Source organism: Puntigrus tetrazona, chromosome 2, assembly GCF_018831695.1.
Source record: "Puntigrus tetrazona isolate hp1 chromosome 2, ASM1883169v1, whole genome shotgun sequence".
Lineage (NCBI taxonomy): Eukaryota > Metazoa > Chordata > Actinopteri > Cypriniformes > Cyprinidae > Puntigrus > Puntigrus tetrazona.
The window spans coordinates 16,232,628-16,254,323 of record NC_056700.1 but is presented as its reverse complement, the minus strand read 5'-3'; the positions used below and the strand labels follow the sequence as shown (position 1 = coordinate 16,254,323).

Sequence of the window (21,696 nt, the reverse complement as noted above, 5' to 3'; positions counted from 1 at the left end):
CTGTGTTTTTTTAGGGAAGGTGACATGAGCTGTCATCTCTGTGATGAGAACGGAGCGCTCCATCAGTACGCCCACGAGGCCACTTCTCCTCATGCCTGCGATTCCACCGGATACTGGACACCAGAGGAAGCAGTGGGTTAGTACTCAGTCATTCTTTATTATAACATTAGCCACACAACTTTACTTCATGCTTGTGCAGGTGGAATGACAAATCATAAAAAAATCAGCACTCTTGAAATCAAATTAAAGATTAACTGCTGTGTTATAGTTTTTGTATCACGATCTGACAAAGCTCTTCCACGCGCATATGTCACGAATTGTGAGATGCTGAGCGCACGATTGAAAGCCGTCTCTGACATAAATGTTGTTGGACGTGTGCTTGATCCTCAACACACCACTGAAAATGTCACGAATGATCGTCAATGTAAAAAACAATACCTGCTCTTTGATTAATGAGGATAGAGAGAATTTAGCCCTGGCTTCTTTCTCCGAACTTGTGCATTCACATTCAGGTGGATCGTTCAGTCTCATGCGGGCCAGGTGCGTGCAAGTCTGGAAAAATTTAGGGAATAAATCATTAAATCATAATTGCCTGGATAAAGAACACTCTTTTTGCCATCAATGAATAAAAAAGGCCCTTGGCACCGCTTCAAGTTTTGGCAATATTGGGTGGCGTCCAGGAGCGGTATCCAGTGCAGCTTTTCAACTTTCTACCTCATGTAACAGATGTTGCTGATTACTCTAATCAGAAATCTCTTAGCATCTGGTCTGCCCACTCACTGACGTGTCACGGATAAGACCGTGCTTTGAAAAGTCCACCCAAAATGTGGAAATCCTCCCCTAGTATTCGTCGTTTTCATAAAGCACCGTATCATGAGAGAGGTCAGACGTAAAATCATCCAGCTAGGTGGTAGTGGAGAGTGATTTTTGGCGCCGAGTCTTGTTTTGAGAAACAGATTGATGAGAAACGAAGTCTTAAATTTGAAAAAAATAATATATATATATCTCTAAGAAAACAATATCTTTGCGATATTAATGATGAATGAGATTTAATACCATCGGTTCAGATCTGTAATAAATTACGGTAACCTATTGTTTTTGGTTTATTTTTAAAAACATGATAAAGTGCATGATGACTACCTAATGTGAATTATTTTGTCGGTCAGTTAATCATGTCAGAACAACTTTAGGAGCAATATGACAACACTGTTTGTGCAGTATGAAATAATGCTCACAGTAATACCACTGTGAATCATTTGATAACTCTATTAGCGCAGGCCAATTCGATACCAACAAATCACACAGCACTTGGATCTCAGATCTCACATCTTGTAGCGCTCATCCCTGCTTACCTGTACCGTAGCCTCAGTATGTGCTATAGGACAGCGTTTTTGAGAACTACGACTCGAGCCAGGGAGAGCAGAGACCTGGTTAAGGTTGCTGAAAGAAGGAAGGATGACACGCTCACAGATCTTGCCGCATTGCTTCTCCCAGAGGGAGCATTACAGCACATCTGATACAGTCATTAATTCTACCCTGTGTGGAGGCCCTCTCTCTGTTTATCTGACCAATTGAGTTTTATGGTTTGCCTTGGCCTGCTGCTGTTTACCCTGTACACATCCACACATGTGAGGCCACGCTGGGTGCAAAGGAGCGCTCTGTGACTCAAGGCTGCTGTCTGTCTATCTGTCTCTTTCGACCTGGAGTACAGTTTAATCTATCATTGTAAAACCTTTCGGAGGCAAAGAGTTCACATGACCTGAGATTAAGACTCGCGCTCTTTATATTAATATGCAATAGGAGGGGTTTATCACTTAAACATGCATCATTTGGGCATAAAACTGTCTGACTTACAAATCAACCCCCTTCGGTTTAATTCAGCTGGTATTAATTCATCAGTATTCATTTCCTATGTGAATGATAATTATTATAGATAATTTACAATTACAGGTTTATTAAGGTTGAAACAGTACTTTTTCCCTCGAGTAATTAACAACACACTGTCTTTGGTTGCAGAAAAGCAGGCTGAAAGTACATACATCCAGTGTAAACAAGCAATTCAGTATAAATAAGGTTATATCCTGACAGGATTATATATTTTTATATCAAAATATTATATATACTGACCATTTTACTGCATTTTCCATTGTTCATAAAGTCTAACTTTTATTTGCCTTGATATATAAATGTGTTTATTTATAGAGAGCCATTTTACATCACTGGGATCAGATATTTTTTTTTCAAAGAAAAATAGTACTTTTATTCAGCAAGGGTGCATTTAATTGGTCAAAAGTGACAGTAAATACATCTTACATGGTACAAATGACTTCTATGTCAAATAAATTATGTTCCTTTGAACTTTCAGTTTCGGGAGTGCTGAGAAAAATAAAACATATTGCAGTTTTCACAAAAAAATATTAAACAGAACATCTATTTTCAACTTTGCCATTATAGGAATGTATTATTATGTATGCATTATTATTATTTTTTAATGTAATAAAGCTTAATTTAACTAAGCTATTTTAAAATGTAATGATATACCTTACCAATGTATAATTTCTTACATATCATTGATCAAATAAATGTAGATTTATTGACTCTCAAAATTTTTTGTGTTATATCAATATGTTGTTTTTAATGTATTATTGATCAGATAAATACAGCTGTTTTGAGCTGTAGGTGTCTGGATCGCAATGCAATGCAGAGCATTGCTGTACAGTCCTATTAAAGTGTAACAGATCGTAGTAGTCTGCTGTATCGTAACACTGAAATCTAAGCAACGCAGGCGCTGATCATGTGTGCAATTAAATGTTGCTATCAGTGGGCATCGTTGATTCTTAGTGAAGCCACCCCCCAGTGTGCCGGCCCAGAGCTCCCTAAGATTACCTTTCTCTGTCTCGCTCCTGTTCTTCAGGCCTCCACGGGCATTAACTCTTAGTTTAATAAATTATTTTGTGAGCCCTGTCTGTCCCAATTAAGGCGCCAATCTGTCTCCTTTGCCAAGTTGCACCTGGGTCTTATGGTCGATTGAGGTCTGGGGAAATGTGCTTCACATCCATTGCCAAGACATGTGGTTTTTCCCAGACACTCTCTCTTTCTGTTTTCTCTTTCACTGGGTTTCTCCCTCTTTGCCTCCCATCCTGTCTTTTTTCGAAAATTGTCATAACAAGATTGAAGATTCAAGAGATTAAATGGTTGTTCATAATAAACACACAGAATTGCTCAGTTCCAAAATCTAGTGAACTGATTTTAAAGTGCGATCCCAATGCCGTTATTTAAAAGCTTTGCAAATAATTTATGCTGCTTTTATTTTATTTCTAATGAAGCAGAATGGCACGCATCCTTCGCAAAGTAGTAAATCCTAGAATGCATTTAATGTATTTAGTTAATTTAATTAAATTTTTTTTTAAAATAACTGATATTTTGTGTATTCTGTCTTTGTTAATGCTTATTCGCATACGTTGTTGTTAACATCCATACAGATAGCATGCTGCCTGATAAGGCAGCTGACAGAGAGAGTGAGTGCACACTGTTTTGTGAAGTTTTTGAATGCATTGCTATGGAAATGCCCGTTTTAGGCAATTTTATTGCAATGAATTATCTCATCCTTCCAGGTGTATGTCCCATTTGCCAAAAAGATTCTTAGCTCTTGATGGCGAGTTACAGTATTTTCTTTTCGGCTTTGAATGAGGTTTACGTGTGTTTTGCAGGGGCCCCTGATGTGTACCAGCCGTGTGAGCCCAGCATGCAAGCCTGGAGTCCTGAAGTTAATCTGTACGAGCCCAACATGACTACCCCGTGCCCTCAGATCGAGGGCTGTGTGTTGGAATTACACTTCCTTCACCCAGTTGTCCCTGACAGTTTGACCGTATGGATCACTTACACCTCAGCCAGTGAGTACTGCCTAAATATATCGAACACCTGACGTTATGGGAATATACACTACCGTTCAAACGTGTGGGAGCAGTATGGTTTTTCTTTTTTTTTTTTTTTTTTTTAAGGAATGTAAGGAAATTCATTATTTTATTTGACAAGGGTCCGGTAAATTGATAGGAAGTGAGAAAGACTTCTACATTGTTATTTATGTTTCAGGTAAATGCTTTTCTTTCAGAATTTCTAATCACAGTATCTACAAAAATATCAAGCACCACAACTGTTTTTAACATTTAGTATCTTAATGAGTGTTTCTTGAGCATTTAAGCATGCAGTTTTACACAAAAGTTTGCATTAAATCACATAGTTTGCAAAAGTTGAACAAAATTAGAAAGATCATACAAAATGCATGTTTTTTATTTATTGTCCTATTGTGTAACAAATCTTACACAATGAAAAAAAATAGCTGGAATTATTCAAATAACCCCCTATAAAAGTTTGGGAAGCCTAGGTGCATGCATTTTGTATGATCTTATTTAGTTTAAACTATTCACATTTTTACAGATTCTGCAGGGGGTTCCCAGGCTTTTGCATAAAACTGTATTAAAATGATCTCTGAAGGATCACGTGGCACTGAAGACTGGAGTAATGGCCATGACAGGAATAAATTGGATTTTATATATCACATAATTTAACTGTAATAATATTTCACAACAGCACAATTGATTCTAATAAATATAGCCTTACTGAAATAAAAGACTTTAAACACAAAAAATAACCGTCCATACTTATGAACGATAGTATACAAATGTTTTACATAAACTAATTCAGTTTTTTTTTTTTTTTTTTTTTTTACAGATCAAAAGGCAATTGCTAATATTGTGCTCATAACAGAGAATGGCGAGATGCTTCATACAGGTCCTCAGCATGCTTTCTGTGACATTCCTTTGACCCTCCATTTACATACAAGCAAGAAGGTCAAGGCCATTAAAATCTCCACCTTTGATAAGAAGCTGGAGATCGATGCTGCTTTGCTGACCTCGCGGCCCCAAAATCCTCTCTGCTCCGGTTGCCACCCCCTCCTCTACAGAGTACTCAGAGAACCACCAATCAGAGAGGACCAGAGTCCCGTCATCGTCAAACAGCCCACATACACTGACAGGTAAGAATATGCGTCTTTGTATGATTAACAATACTACTTCGCTTTGTACGCAGATACTTTGAAAGACTATATTTTAAAATATTTATTTGAAATTGGCGAGTCGTTAGTAATACTGTCAAGCGTTTTCAAATAATAATGTCTCTGTCATGTTTTTATTGTGTTTCTAGTTGATTTACAGCATTTCTGGGAGTATTATTTTTATTTAAGTGTGGCTTAAGTATAAATTCTGAACATGTTGTGTTTCTAAAACTGTCATCGAATTGTATCTTCGGCATATCGCTGTTTGTGTATTGTGCAATAGCTTTCGCCTGAAAAAATCATTTCCACAGCCAACGCAATAAGAAGAATAACAATATCATGGATTTGACGTTGTCATTTCATTAGCCATTAATTTTACAAGTATCAAAGCTTAGCCAATTTCTGTTCGGTTCCTGTCACATTTTATTCTGCTCGTTCCAATACAAATTCATCAGCGGGCACTGGATTGTTGTTCAAGTACTTGCAATAGGTCAAAATGTCCAGAGATTAATAGTGTGGATCAGAGAATGTAACATATCCAGAAAAGTTCCTTCCACAAGTCCTGTAAGCTCAGAAAGATGGAAACTCTACTGGGAATTGAGCTATGTGGATAGGGAAAGGAAAGAAAGACAGATTGGATCTGTGAGAGAGGTAAAGAGAGAGAGAGAGAGAGAGAGAGAGAGAGAGAGAGAGAGAGAGTGGTACAATGAAACACTGGAATAGAAACCAAATGTGACCGCTTTACCCGTAGAAACAGTAAACACCCGTGGCTGTTTGTAGCTACTCTGAAATTGTTTCCAATCTCCCGCTGAAGGGAGTAGTGTGCTTGATGTAGTTAGTGTGCAGTAAGTGAGAGACCTGTCATTTGGCATGCAGGGAGACAAAAGAGTGACAACGAGTACAGGGGAAGCTCGGTTTTGTGGAAAATTACATGTAGGCTACAGTGCCACCGTGAGGTCTGCAGCAAAAACAAAGAACTTTCCATTAAAAGGGGTAATGTAGCAAACAGCCAGTAAAAGGAGGTGCTTAACCTTCATAAAACGTTGATCGTTAACCTTAGGAGGACCCATACTAAATATTATATGAGCTGTTTTATTTTCTATGCATTTTATATGAGGTTTGTGGATTTTTGATATCTTTAAGGGTTGCAGTAATAATCCCAATTTTGCATGATTTTTGTGTAATTTTGTGATATTATAAAACAAGCAAAAAATAATAACAGCAATATTGTTTTGAAAGTTTGTGGTCAGTTTTTAAAAAAGTATGTTATGTTCACTAAGACTGTATTTATTTGATCAAAATACAGTACTACAGTAACTACATACATAATACATTAATAAAAATATGTGTACACACGCACATTTGTTTCTGTGAATTGTGGGAACTTTCCATAGACTTCTATAGTTTTTATATTGACCAAACAATATTTTCTGTCCACTAACCCTAAACCTACCCCCGACAGTCTTTATGCATCCTTATTAATATTTTTAATAGTAAACAATATGTTTTTTTCCTGCACAATGTAAAAAAAATAGGTTTACTAAATGACTACACACAAATACACAAACACACTTAATTACTTAGGGCCTAAATATTGGTTTGCTGTAATTCATTACTATCAACATATTAAATTAAATTATTATTATGAATAAATAATATCTTTTTTATCATTATTTCTTATAACTTTTGTAAGAGAGCCGAAACATAGAAACAACACATTATTTTTACTTGTGTTGCTGAGCATTAGAACGGCTTATTAGATTCGATTATTTACTTGTTCTGCTGTAAAAATGGTCTAAATGTTACTTTTTGGATGATGTTTTTCATTGAATACTTTAAATAGCTGGATGCAGTCAAGAAGGTCAAAACCCAAATGTGTATAGACATTTATGCTCAAGTGTGTTACGCTCTCCTTAGTCACCTAGATGAAGGTTTCATGGGACTAATGGCTATTCTAGTGTAAAGCTGCCAAATAAAATAAGTTATACCTCATCAGACGAGGTCTTGTGCTGTAGGTCACTGCCTTTCTCTGTGCTACGGAGAAAGAAATATGACTTTATCTTATCACTTGCACAGAATCCTTTATTGGCTCTCCCTTTGCGACCTCAGAACAATAGCTTTAAGTAGTCTCTCTCCCCTTCCCTGTCCCTGGAAGTAATTCATAATTAATAAGGGCAATTTGTTGAGTAATAAGACCCGCTGGAGAAAGTAGATGATGCTCAGTAAGCTAGGCATCCTCTTACCCCAGCCGGAAAACGACTGAAATCAAACAAGCCTTGGCAATCATAGATAGACTCTTTTTATAGGGTCATTCAATCAGTTTAGATCGATACCCCTGAAGTACATCACAGCGCAACATGCAGTGATACCCTCAATATTAAAAGGTCATTTCCATTTTTAACAAGGTTAGATTTGAGATCACCCTGAGAATAGATATAGCTTAGATCAAGTATTTCTGCAGCATATTTCAGGTTCATATTGTGCATTTGAGCTGTTGTGCTGAATATCAGCACATCTGCGATTCTTCAGTACGGTTTAGGATTGCGTTAAATCGACTTGGAGAAAAGTTTTGATCCACTTTAAATGATGACTCGTGTACATTGACAGTCATAATTGGAAACATGTAACTTTATAGTACAATATAGTATCAATTTACCACACTTTTGTTTGTTCATTTATGTATTTCTTTATTTACATTGTATGCAATTGTTTTTCGAATTTCAATAGACATGAAGTTCATAGCCTATTGATTAACGTTAAATCTTCCAAATATTTTAAATGCAGTATTTCAAGTTTATCAAAATTAGTTTTAAAGTCACGAGAGAACCGTTGCAACGCCGAGTCCCCAGTGGTGTTTTGTTCTGAATGATTCAGCGTTTTTCAACAGTGTTTTAACAAATTGTTTAAAGGAATAATGCGGGAACTTGCTCATAAACACAGTCACATTTCACTCCTGGATGAATCATTGTTTTTGAACAAAAGGGTTGAATGAATGACTCGATTACCAACCTGCAGAAAGAGTAACCAAAAAATATCCAGCACTATTCGTTCGTTCATTCGTCCGCTCATTCTTTTGTACGTTCGTTCATTCATTTATTCATTCATTTAATGCTCTCACTGCTTGGTTAACTAAGTAGCTTTTGTCCTGAATGTGTTTGTGTGCTTAGTGATGTGCAGAGGGACGTTCAGTACCTGTACAGGATCCAGGTGGAATCGGACGGTTTGTTCAGTGAACTTTCCCCAGGCCTGGTTTACACTCATAGAGAACATTTCTGTGGTGATGGCACACTACAGGGGTCAGTATAAACTTATAGGGTGCATCAGAGGCTTTGCGTGTTATGTGCTTTAGTCATTTTTAAAGAATGTTTCATATTTTTGAGTATTTGTTTGAGTCTTTTGTGTTTTGAAGCATAGCCAAAGACCTTCCACATATTTCATAACTGTAACCCTTGGCATTGCTCTCTCTCTCTCTCTCCCTACAGGACTGAGGATTGTGATGACGGGAATCTCTTAGATGGAGACGGCTGCTCAAAAAAATGCCAAGTTGAACCAGGTTTTAAGTGTCATGGTGAGTCACACTCAGAAAAACAAATGCTCTCGCTGTCCACTGAGAACTCTGGCCCTCAGACTGTAAACACCACAACAGAAGCGTCAGAAAACTTCCACACAGGACAATAAACCCGGGTAAAAATCATAACCAGCTCTCAAAACAAAACAAAGCAAACCCATACAATGTAATATCGCTGTGTCTCCTGTAGATTCAGATTCCTCTGCTACTGTTTTTCTCTCTCATGCTGAATTAGGGAGTCAGTCTATCATAGTGATGTTAAAGGAAGTGTGGAGGTCGTCATATTCCAAAATCCAAAAATGCTAAAGCCCCTAATAATTATTACACCTGAAATATTTCTTCTGATACTCAGCATCATGAATAAAACGCAGCAGACAGTGACAATTTCCTGGATCCATTCTCATAACACTAGATGATATTTGTCATCAGATACAGGCCTTTATTATTTTTGGAGCACGTAAAAGCATATTGTATGATGTATATAAATGGTGGATAAAAAAATGTCATTATGTTGCAAAATTTTAAGTTCATTGCTGTCATTAGTTATTTTTTACATTATTATATAATTTTTTGAATACTTCCATTAAGTTAAATGTCAGCTTTGCCTTCAAATAAATAATATTCATTTCAAAAATAGTTAAGCTATTTGTAGGTATGTGGGTTTGTAGGTTTTTGACCTTGAAAATGCCTGAGTAGTGTAAACTATAAGCATAACCATACCAAAAGTTATGCATTTTACAACCAAAAAGCACTAGTGTAAAAGGGGCCTAAAAGTCCAGTATACTCAGATCAGTCAAAATAATTGTTCTCTTGTGTTGTTGACTTGTGGATTACCGTATCTTACTGCTATTTTGATTTCTAGGCTGAGCAGAAAAAAAACAATATTGTGAATGACTGGTAATTTGACAGCAAAGTCTGTGATATCTGACAACTCAGTTTGAATATTTACGCAGTACATATGCATTCAAAGATTCAATCCAGATTGCAAATTATTCAGTGCAAACTGGATTTTAGGTCATTTACTGTAACACAGCCGGTGGTATTTCGCACAATCAAGATCATCTTGTTCAAGATTGTCAGTGTCATCACACTATTGAAAATGGTCCAAAGTGTTGGGCGTACAGTATTTTGTAAGCTGCGATGGATCGTCTTAACGATTGTTACATAATGCACCTGAGTGAGAGCTAATGCAGTAAAGAGAGACTCACAGGAAATGTCAGGCGAAAAAAAGGCAAATATTTCTCCAATTTAGTCAATGTTGTTTTCGTGACTGAAAGCGCTACATGTGAGCGTGAAGCATGAGAAGCCTCTAATTCAAACATGACCGTAGTCGACTGACTCACATGCCTCAAACCTCCCGATGTTTTCATAGTAGCTTGTAACCGCATTTTTGTGGATTTAGGGCATTCGGGAATGGCTTTTTTGCGATATTTACTCTAGTGCCACATTAGGGGCTCTCATATATTATCTCCACGAGCGTATTTGGGGAGCAAAGATCAACAAAGCTTAGGAGTAAAGCTTTTGGCATTGGCATGCGGGTTAGGTCAGCTGTTCTGCAGCGGAGACGGGCCAATCAAATGCTGGTGTTTTTCATTTGCTGTTAGAACCCTTTTGAGCCCCCTCGCCTTTGATAAGCTGTTCCCGCCGATGAGTCATCTTCCTCTTACCTTTCAGCATTCTCAGACAAGGGCTCATGCAAGACTCTGATGTCATTCACACGTGTCGCTCTCTAACGAATTCGCTTTAATGGCATGCTAATTCCCCTTTTAGCCCCACGTGCACTTCTGTCTTAACTCATTCATATCCCATGACATCATCCACATATTTGTATGATCATTTATTTAACCGTCCCGGTGGAATCACGCTCCTTTTTATTTTCAATTCACACATAAGTGAAGCCGAGTCTCACTGACTTGCTATGAAAACACAATTAGATCTTGGCAGCGGAGTCATTATTTGTTTCTTATGATGAGTTTGTGCTCGCAGGTCGGCAGAGCCTGTGCTATGTTTACGAAGGGGACGGAGTGTGTGAGGAGTTCGAAAGACGTTCCAGCATCCAGGACTGTGGCTTTTTCACGCCTCAGGGGTTTAGCGACCAATGGGCATCCACTGCCTCGGGCTCACATCAGGACGAGAGGTGCCCTGCCTCAAAAGTCACCGGTGAGCCTGTGCTCACTCAGGTACAGAAACCGTTTAGAATTCATTAGCCATCGTCTACCTCAATAATGAACATTGTCTTAAGTGAACCACTCAAATGAATAAAAAGTGGTTTGTTTCGAATTTTAGATATCTGTTTTTCGTATCTTCATCAGATGTGCAAGTCACAGTATTTTGATATTAACGAAGTAGTGGCTCATGACGCTTGGAGCCCCTGTACTGCCCACCTGAATGGTTACCATACTCAGGATCAGCCTGTCTGGCTAAAGGTACACATACACTTGCTCGGTAAATAAATAGTGAGTGTTAAAACCTTGAGTTTGACAGATTATCAAGTCTATATTGGGCCATTTGATGTAAATATTAGCTTTCCCCTCTGCTGACAATTTTATCAATAATGTACATTTCTTTGTGTTAATTTTCTATTTTAAATGAGGTTTTAAGGAAAACATTAGTTGAATGAAATTTGAGCAGTTTCATGTAAACCACTGTTTACGCTTGGGTTCAATAATAGTGTATTTATTCATTAAAGATATTAATACTTTTATTGAGCAAGGATGCATTAAATAAATACAAATTATTACAGTAAAGGCTATAGTTACAAATGATTTCTATTTCAAATAAAGCTGTTCGTTTGATAAAAAAAAAGGCCATGAAAATATTAAGCAGCGTTTTAAATTGTAACATTTCACAAATGTTTTTATAAAATAAATACAGGTTTGATGAGCATACATTTTCCACACTTTAGGTCAAACTCTAACTATTACCAAACTATTAACTACAACTTTTGCCTCAGTAAACTCCTGATTTGCTGCTTATTAATACTTATTAAGGTAGTTGTTAAGTTTAGTTATTGGAAAGGGTTAGGGATGTAGAATATGGTCAGTAGGCTTGCTAATAAGTAACTAGCTAATAGTGAGGATTGGTCCCTATAAAGTGTTACCAAAAATCTTACCATCCCCAGATTATATTGATAATGTATGTTCAGATTTACATAATGATTACGTTAAAATAATTAAGTTAACTAAGGAGCCATACAGTATATTAATTACTAATAACACTGATACTTTGTTTTTTCAGGTAGGATTTGAGCGACCGGGTGTAGCAGCCTCGGTTATTATCTACCTTGCCTATGATGGTAGTTGGCATGACGAAAATTGCAGGAAAACAGTGACCATCGAACTGTGGGACACCACTGGAAAAAAACACAACCTTGGTAACACATTGTATCCTTAATTTGATTGTGAACTATTGCAAACTATGTATTTTTTGTGACTTTGTGTGCTTGTCCACAGGTTCGTACGAGCTATCATGTCAGTATAACCCCCTAGTGGTGAATGTGACTCATAACCTGAGTGTGCCCTTCTACCAGACTTCAGCAGTGCAGCTCAACTTCTCCTCCTCTCAAGTGGCGGTGTTGGCGGTTGCATTGCGTACATCTTGTCATTTCAGCGCCTTTGCCCTGACCGGGTGCGCTGAGGGTGGGGTCTCCCACGACTTACAAGCACACACACACACACACACACACACTCAAAGTTTTACGAATCTTTACGATTTCTTAAGGGTTTTGAAAGTAATCAGCATGTATCTGATAAAAAAATACAATACAAAATGCAATTTTATATAATATTACAATTTTAAAATTACATTTTTATGTAATTTATTCAGTCTTTACTCCAGTCTAGTGTTACGTGATTATTATTCACCCAAATATGATCAGATTTTGTGCTCAAGAAACTTCCGAGATTATTTTATCAATGTTGAAATCATTTGTAATATTTTATAATATTTTAATATTTCAAATATATTTGTAGAAACCGTTAATCCCAAGCCCAAAGATTCTTGTACTAATAGAGAGTTCAGTGAAACGAGGAAACAGATTAAAAAGTCATGCACACAATTTAGCCTAAAAATTAGAAAAAAAAAATTCTGCATGTCATCTCATGGCAATTTGTACATATTTTATGAGGTGACTAGTTCGTACAAATTTGTACGAATGAACCACCTCTACCCATCACTGGGGTTAAGATCCAAATCATAACATACCAATTTTTACATACATGCCAATATTTTCGAGACGCTTTTGTGCCTGGGCTCTGTACAAAAAAGCAATTTCTTGAAAAACTTTTTTTTTAACCTTAAGATTGTCTTGACTCTAACTTTTAATTAATTTAATGTGTCCTACCTAAATAAGAAATGATTTATTAAAGAAAAAAGGGTAGCTTATTGCATATAAAGTACATACGGTATACATATAATATATGTATATGTACGCAGAGACACAGATACAAATACAAACAATTCCATCGTATTTGATGGTGGATATGATGTCTGTCAACGTCTACAAATAATAATTAAGTTGATATGTGTTTTTCTCACTCAGATGCGTGCGTAGGCTGTGCAGCACTGAGTCATGCAGTCCTCTAAACGTCGAACACGCGTCAGTCCGCTGTACTCCAGTAATAGACTCCAAACACTGCTCTGTTTCTTGTCATCGTGGCTATACGCTCACCGTTCTCCACGGCCAGGGCCTTCCCTCTCATCAAGTACGTACAAGTATTGTTAACAGTATTGTTCTTTCTTAAGAAAGAAAAATCCCATCTTCTTGATATCTAGTTACTGCTAAACAGCAGTGAGAACAAATGAGAACAAATGACTTCTTCTGAAGATTTTTTTTCTGAAGCGATCTCAACAACGACTGTGTTCGTATTCTGCTAATAACTTAGTGCTTTAGGTAAACATGTTTAGATGATCCAAAAATTCGATTCATTCCAGTCGTCTTATTCAGATTTCTAGGAATACTGGCTCAATCGGGTCATGTAAACAGCTTATTCAGAAAGTCCATCATAACCCTGGAGGCCCATTTATACAGTATGTGCGCATGTCCAAACAAAGATAATTTAGTGTGATATTAGATATGCACAGTGTTTATTCAATAGTTTGAATTTTTCGCAACTGTTTTGGAGCAAGAAGCATTTTGCAAACATAAAAAGAAAGGTCTTGTGACGTACATTTTCCAAACCATCACATTCCTTTTTGTTATTGTGAAAGAGTTGATTAAATTATTGTGGAGAATTACTAAAATGCAGCGTAAGGGCAAGAGCATCTACAGTAATTCTAGAAGACAAGAGCAGGAACCCACATGTGCAACATACCAGCGTATTCCAGTAACTGCGCAGAACAGAAACGCTTAAAAACGGGTTCACATGTTTGATGACTCGAACTGTGTTCAGATTTACCAAAATACAAAAGTCTTTATATTCAAACATTTGTTATTATTGATTATATTAATTTTATCCCATGGATTGTAACTCAATGAAACAACGTCTTATTTGTGTCAACTGTCATGTTGTGTAATGAGCCTAAAACTATGACATTATAAGTGATTGTCCTTCTGTTTGTTTTGTCCTTTCTTCTCCTCAGACGGAAGCAGAGCTGATTTGTGTGCATGGAGTGTGGGACCGTGTGGTGAGCTGTCAGCCCGTGGACTGCGGCTCACCTCCTCCGTCTCACGTCTACTTTGCCTCCTTTTCGTGCCCCTGGGGCACCACGTTCGGCAAGCAGTGCACCTTTTCCTGTAACGCCCCGGCGATCCTGCAAGGTGAGGATGGGAACTGGGCTACACTGTGAGACCTGAGGGTTTCTGGATTCCTTACATTCAGTGTGTGTGTCTGTTTCTGTGAGACTTTGGGCTTCCTTTCTAAAATAATAAGACTTTAAGTCAATAACTGTGTATTTGTGGGTGATATGAATCCTTCTTGTGTGTTTGCCCATGTACACTGGAAAAAATCCAACAAATAATTGTGCTTTTTGGCATTCCTGAGGTCATTTGACTCAGAACTTCTAGCTGCGCCAGCACTAACAAACATATAAATATTACTGCAAACAAATAATATGTATTATCATAAAATAATCAAATAATAATAATAGACTAAAACCATAAAAAGATTTTGTTACTTGAAACAAAATAAACTGAAATAAATAAATAAATAAATTTTATTTCAGCTATTATTCAGGGCTATTTTTTTTATTATAATTTCTATTTAGTTTAGCTTTATGTACTACAATAGCTACAACTGAAAAAAAAGACACACCAAACAATATATATCAAAACAATAAATAATAATAATAATAATAATAATAATAATTGTGTTTGCTGTCACCGCTGTTATGATTTGTATTGACGGTTCTCTGCTATAGTGATTAAAAGCTGGACATGACAAAGATTTTGAGAAAGGATAGTCATAGTGCAGTCGTTCAGAAAACTCAAATTAATCAGTGCTAAGCTAAATATTTGCATTTTTGTATGTATGTATGCTTATACAGCATATAGTCATTTGTGAGTCAGTGTTGTTCTTGCACTCATTCAAGAACTGTGCGTCGGTCTGGCTGTGGTCCCAGCCCTCTTTCCTGGCTGTGTCAATAGAAAAGTAGTCCCGGGCTGTAGAAGAACAGCACACAGATGGAGATAGGAAATAAGCAAGTAGGCGAAAACAAGAGCGCGTTTCATCCCATACTGTTGAAGCCCCAAGGGAGCTCCTCATTTAGGACAGCGTAGAGCATGTTGGCACTTGGCCCTCTTGCTTCTGGATAACTAAGGAAAGGTGGCTCAGGGGTCGAGGGGCTACTTCTCACACTCTCACTATTTGTTTAAAATGCAGGCTTTTGATGGATTGATCCAAATTTTTCTTTGGCAGGGAGCGATGCAGTCTGTGGTCAGTGGCTTCACTGGAAGGTCCAGGACATTGCATCACTGAGTAGCTATGCTTATTGGTCTTGATGGCAAGGTTTTTGTACTGTAGTGTGTTAAAGTGATGGGCTGTAGTGCTCCTTTGGGAGTTTTTAAAATCTATTCATGACTTGACATTAACTGGAATGCAAAAAATAATATAGAGATTTATGTACTTTCTTTTTTTTTCTGAAAAGGCGCAGGCTGGAACTTTTCACGTGTGTTAAAAAAATGATGTTTGCAGCTATTTTCGGTATAGCTAAATTTGCAGCTACAAAGTAGCTAGGCAGACACCTTAAAGCTTAAAGGAATCATTATATTTTATTGACCAATAAAATTGCTTTAGAACTTGAAAAAAATCTAATTAGATATGTTACTATAATAGTACTATGGGAGAGTCCTATATCACATGGCGCCACTACACCATGTGCTTTATTTCATAAAATTACATTTTATGAAAAACAGTCTAATACTTCTCATATTAATTACTTCAAACAGACAGCATTTTAAATGACTTTTTTATATTGCTGTAAAAGATTTATATGCATGCAAAAATATTATTTTATTGTGATATTGTGATGCAATGTCATATTTTTTGTCATTTTTTTAAAATTATGATAAATTATGAAGTAATTATACCATTACTTGAATACAGATCTTTTTTGAAGAACATGTTACCTCTGTATTAAAATTAATTTTAGTATATTTGGTAGTAAAAACAACCATCCTTATTGATAATAATGAATGATGAATAAATGAATTAACTAATAAATAAACAAATAAAATAATTATTATTATTAGGAAAAAATCGTTAGTTTGGTATTCTTCTAATATTATGTCTGAAAAATATTTTATCAAAGCTACTTTACTGATATTATTTGAATTTATGCTAAAGTAATAGGTAATCAACATGGTAGTTGGTAAAGTAAAAAAAAAAATCCTGACCTTAAAATACCTTCTTCTCACCTTCTTCTGAAGAGCTCTCAACTCTTGGGAACTTGCATTGATAGCATTTCTATTCCATTTGGGTGCTGTTTTCTTATCAGGATCTGTTTTTCAGGTGAAAGTGACACATTGGTTTGTCTTGAGGATGGACTATGGTCATATCCAGAGGCTTACTGCAAGATTGAGTGCCCGAATCCACCTTCCGTACCCAATGCCACGCTGCTAGTTCCTCAGTGTCAAGGAGGCGGACATGACGTGGGCACTGTGTGCCGCTACAAATGCAACACAGGATATTACATCACCGGCACGCTCAACAAGAAGCCAAGAAAGTGAGTTGCAGTCTGTATGGTTTGAACTGATTTCTAGGCATAGGTTACTGTGTTAACAAATTTTGAAGGTAAAATATCTGTTTCCAGCATCTAGGTTGCACATGGTTCTAATAAGATCAAAATCTTACTCCATGTGTTTCCAAATATCTTTCAGCAATGGAGTCAGCAGTGTACTTTGATGAATTGTTTGATGGCGTGTTGTTTTGGTATTCCATCCAATCAAGCTATAGCATATTTTAGCACATCTGAAGGGGCTAGCGTTTGCACCTGCCTCGTCTTTATGAGTTATTAAAATGGCTGGTAAAATACCTCAGTGTCTTTTAACTGCTTTTAATTGGGCATTAATACCAGAAGCGATAGCCAGCGTGTCTCATAAAGCCATTTAAATGATCCTGTTTATTAAGACCATTGGCATGTTTGTTCTAAAAGGCATTTCATTATGAAGGTTCAGCAAATGGTTTATGACGGTCTAAAGAGAGGTGTTATGCTATTATCAAGGTAGTTTTAGCCCGTGCTTCCGTATGATCTTTCTCAATGAACACTAAACCCCAATTTATTTCCTCAGGATTTATTGGCTATTTGGTCGTACCAGATGGTTTGTCACATGGCTTAGATGTGAATAAATCCCCTTTGGCTGGAGGAGAATGTCATTCAAGAAACTTAGTAATTGCTGCACTCATGTGCAACAATTCATACCAGAAGCAGATTGAGAACCAACAATTTCATTTCAGCACTTGAAGCATAAAAATGTTTATAGTTCAGTTTATTTAAAAGGGCATCGTTAGCTTAGCAACATTCTAGCATCAGTGCTCTTTAAAGAGAGACAGCCGTGTTTTATTATCCATCCATACATACACCCTTAAAGGGACTATGATATATATTAATTGCTGTATACTTAAAAATAGGTTAGAGTTAGGTATTACTGTTTTTACAACATTTAGAAATCTAGTAGTGTAGGCCTCTGGGTCAGTATACTACATTTTGAAACACAGCCAAAGCAATGAGTTTGTATGGGTATTACACTATGTGTGTGCGTAAAACTGTTTTACCCCTTCATAATGCTAATGACTTGTTTTTCTCAGGAAGTTTCTGAGGATGGAGTGTTTGGAGGGTGGAACTTGGCAGGAGGGCAGCTGTTCACCTGTCACATGCCCTCCTCTCCCGCTAATGTTTGAGGGCATGTACACCTGCACCAACAATTTAGACTTCGATAGCATCTGCACCCTACAGTGTCCCGATCCAAAAGAAAGGGTACTGTAGCCCTTTGCTTGCCAACGCTATCAGTGTATTCCTAAAATCTTCAGGCATTAATCACTCATCTGCATTTGTCCATGCAGTATAGCATTCAATGCACCAAAGATGGCAAATGGACTGAGGACTTTGCTATGTGTAAGAAGATAGAGGGACCGTGCCAGCCTCCTCTTGACGTTAACCTGGTGGAATACAGCTGTGAGGAGGGCTTTGACGTGGGTGAGGATTTAAAATTAAGGATTAAAACTTGCCCATTTCAAACATGGAAATAACTAGTCAGTTGATGTTCTAACAAAGCAATGTTTATTGTCTCAACCATTGTCTGAACATTACTATTTTGTTGTATATTTATGCTACTGCGTTTATCCTTCCAAATTAGAGGTCTAGACAAACTGTACTGTAGCTGGGCTGCAAGACTACAGTCAGTTGCATGCAGTAGGATACTTTTGAGTGCCAACCTGCCAAGCTGTTCAACTATGGATGACTAGTCCGGAGCTTGGCTATTCATGTGCTCACATGAATAAATTCAACAGATGCAAATCATGGTTAAAGCAAAGCTTGCTTTGTGTCATGGCAGGTGCAGTCTGTTACCCAACATGCATTGTGGCCTTGAGTGACCCTGTGGTGTTAGCCAATGGCTCCAGAACTGATACAGTAGAGCACTGGATGCTTCCCAGCAAGGTTCAGGTGAGGTGGTGCAGTCAGTTTGCTACAGATTGGTATTTGATATCATTGCCGTTCTAGTGCTTTAACCAAACTCCAAGTTTGAGAATTTAGGATTTTGTATTTATTTATTTATTTTATATATATATATATATATATATATATATATATATATATATATATATATATATATATATATATATATATATATAAATCTATTATAAAGGCATTGGATATCATGAACTAATAAACAACAATACGTATTTTATAGCTTTTATTATTTAGAATGTATTCATTTAACATATTTTTTATATACTTTTTTAACTTATTCTGTCTGTACTAATATATTCAGTTGGAAAGAGCATGAATTACCAACATAAGTATATTTATAAATTCTAATTATTATAAATATTTATAAATATTGTTGTCCTTGTCCATTAATTCAACCAACACATAAAAGATTATTGCCAGTTGTCTTTTAAATGTAATCAAGACTGACTCTCAAAAATGCCTCTTGAAATTATTTTCTTAGACCGAAATGAAATGTCTCTTTTACTGGGTTCCACATGAGGTGTGTTTGACATCTGTCAAATGTAAAAGCGCTCTCTTTTCTGATCTTTGTTTGGGGGGACCTTATTTGGCTCTATGCAGAGGAGCTTCCAGACTGAATGCTTTGGACTCAAAATTGGAATCGCATTATTGGCACATCAGAGTGATAAGTTGGATTGGGTTTCCTGGATTCTAGCTCCAAAACCAGGTTCAACTCACCTCTCTGTGAAAGTGTTGATTCTGTCTCTCACTGTCATATCAGCTTGTGAGAGTAATGATTACAGTGTGATGTTTTTATAAGAGACGCTTAAAATGCCACACGTCAAGCATGACGCCTCTGAAGGTGTCGGACTCCCATTGTTTATAATGATACATCAGCACCCCTAAGAACAGCCTGCTTTCCAGGAATGTTGTCCAAAGTATTGCAGATTGGGTAAGAATGATGGAGGAAAGGTCACAGTAGGAGGGAGATGAATAAGAGATAAGCAAGTTTCTTTCCAGAAATTCTGCTTTAGAAACAGGTCGGCTTTCCAATTCTGAGAAAATGTCAAATCAGTGAAATATTTGTTCAATTTGAAAGGACAAGAGGGAAAGAGTAACCCTTATTATATGTCATAGTTATTGGATATTAATTTGCAGAATTATTTTTAGGCACCATGTCTCCTTTTTGTCTTTTAAAATTAAATTAGATGTTATTAGATTTCTGGAAAAGTCTAAATAAAATAGAAATAAATACAAACCTCGTTTTCAGATTTCTTCTCAAGATCTGTTACAAAAAACTTAATCAATAGTAACAAGTCAGCTTTTTCGTTCAATGATGTCATCATCAAGATTCAGTAACTGACTCTCTCCTTCCCCTTCCTTCTTATGTTCCTCTGTTTCTTTTCCTTTGAAAGAGTATTGTCTGTACTGGCATGTTGAAGTGGCATCCGAATCCAGCACAGATCCACTGCATCCAATCCTGTGAGGTGAGTGTTAACATCTTTCTGATTAGCAATGAAGTACATCACATAAGCGTCAAAAGAATCCCTCACAGCTAATGAGATTTTGTGCAAGATGGAAATTATTGTGCATTCTTTCTAAATTCTAGATCATAATCACCCCCATGTCATTACAAAACCATATACTTTTCTGTCTTTCAGTATTTATTCAGTGTATTTTAGTTCTAATGGGTGATTGGGTGATCCAGCTCTTTTCCATAGCACAAAGGTTTATGTTGATCAAAAACGATTCAAAAAGATTAAAAGAGATGAACTATACAAGCCCCTTAAAAGTAGTCCAAAAGATTTGATCACTGTATTTCAAGGTTTCTTAAGTCACATGATAAACATTTGAAGCATAGAATTGAAAATAGTGTTGAAATTAATAGTTGAGTGTTTATTGTATTTCTGTCTGGATTTTAGCTCTGTCAGTGATGTCAGGAAATAGATATATCTTAAAAATGTGAAAGGGTGGAGTGGTGTTTAGAACAGTATGTCATTCATATTAATGGAGTGTGAGAAAGATGGACAGTAAGTTATTCAGTTTTTTTTAAAGAAATGAAATAATGAAATGAAATAATACCCCTAAATAAGGAACTAAAACGGTAAATGTAAACGGTAAACTAAAGCAGTAAATGTCGTTATGAGTCATTAATTCATTTGATTCCTTCAAACAGCTAAATTATTAAGTAAACAGTAAATTTTATAAATGTGCCTTTGAATCATTGGTTCACCCGATTTGTTCAAAATGGATAATCAGAATCACTGCTGTGTTAATCACAAAGCTTCAACAATTTTGTTGGTAAATCTGAGCAAAAACAGACAGTATAGTTTAAAATTGAACGCAATATTAATTTATTTACTGAACTGTTGTTTAAAATCACATTTGGCACTCACAAACTGCACTCATGTCTCGTGACTTGCGATTGCTCTCACTGCTCATGTGATATTACTTATCATTTGATTTCATTTTGAGACAAAAACTATTATATAGTATTTTTGCCCCAATCTTAAATTATAGGGTACTTCTGGAGTTGTTGCCCTGCATCATATCAAATTCCCCTTCTACAGTCTTTGATCATATTTGATCATATTTGTCAATGGTCAGCTATACAGCGTTTAAAGGATGCTCCACCCCAAAAGTCATTAATGACTTACCCCCATATCGCTCCAAACCCGTCAAAGCTTAATTAGAAAACAATGTAAGATATTTTAGATAAAAAAATGGGAGGCATGTGACTGCTTGTGACTGTTACATTGACTGCCAAGGTTGTTATATAGTAAAATCAATAATAAAAATCTACTTTAAAGTGCCACTGAGAAAAAAGACAGCATATGGTTTGGAACAATATCACGGTGCATAAAAGATGAAAGAATTGTATTTATAATACTGATGTGTACGCCAGTAGTATTTTAAAAAGAACGGCGAGTTCACATCTGCCTCCTGTCTGATCTAGAAGAGAAAAGAGCAG

At 36.6% G+C, this 21,696-nt stretch overlaps 1 protein-coding gene across 1 annotated transcript in view; it reads left to right on the top strand.

Annotated features, from left to right (window-relative positions):
- Positions 1-21,696, top strand: part of pappa2 (pappalysin 2) — a 44,113-nt gene that overhangs the window by 14,512 nt on the left and 7,905 nt on the right. Inside the window, exons 6-21 of the mRNA XM_043260136.1 lie at positions 15-136; positions 3,711-3,893; positions 4,732-5,035; positions 8,221-8,349; positions 8,536-8,621; positions 10,608-10,801; positions 10,934-11,047; positions 11,859-11,994; positions 12,074-12,248; positions 13,162-13,324; positions 14,202-14,379; positions 16,568-16,781; positions 17,864-18,032; positions 18,119-18,251; positions 18,610-18,719; positions 20,141-20,212. Of these exons, the coding sequence (XP_043116071.1) occupies positions 15-136; positions 3,711-3,893; positions 4,732-5,035; positions 8,221-8,349; positions 8,536-8,621; positions 10,608-10,801; positions 10,934-11,047; positions 11,859-11,994; positions 12,074-12,248; positions 13,162-13,324; positions 14,202-14,379; positions 16,568-16,781; positions 17,864-18,032; positions 18,119-18,251; positions 18,610-18,719; positions 20,141-20,212 (2,482 nt within the window). The remainder of the gene's footprint in view (positions 1-14; positions 137-3,710; positions 3,894-4,731; positions 5,036-8,220; positions 8,350-8,535; positions 8,622-10,607; positions 10,802-10,933; positions 11,048-11,858; positions 11,995-12,073; positions 12,249-13,161; positions 13,325-14,201; positions 14,380-16,567; positions 16,782-17,863; positions 18,033-18,118; positions 18,252-18,609; positions 18,720-20,140; positions 20,213-21,696) is intronic.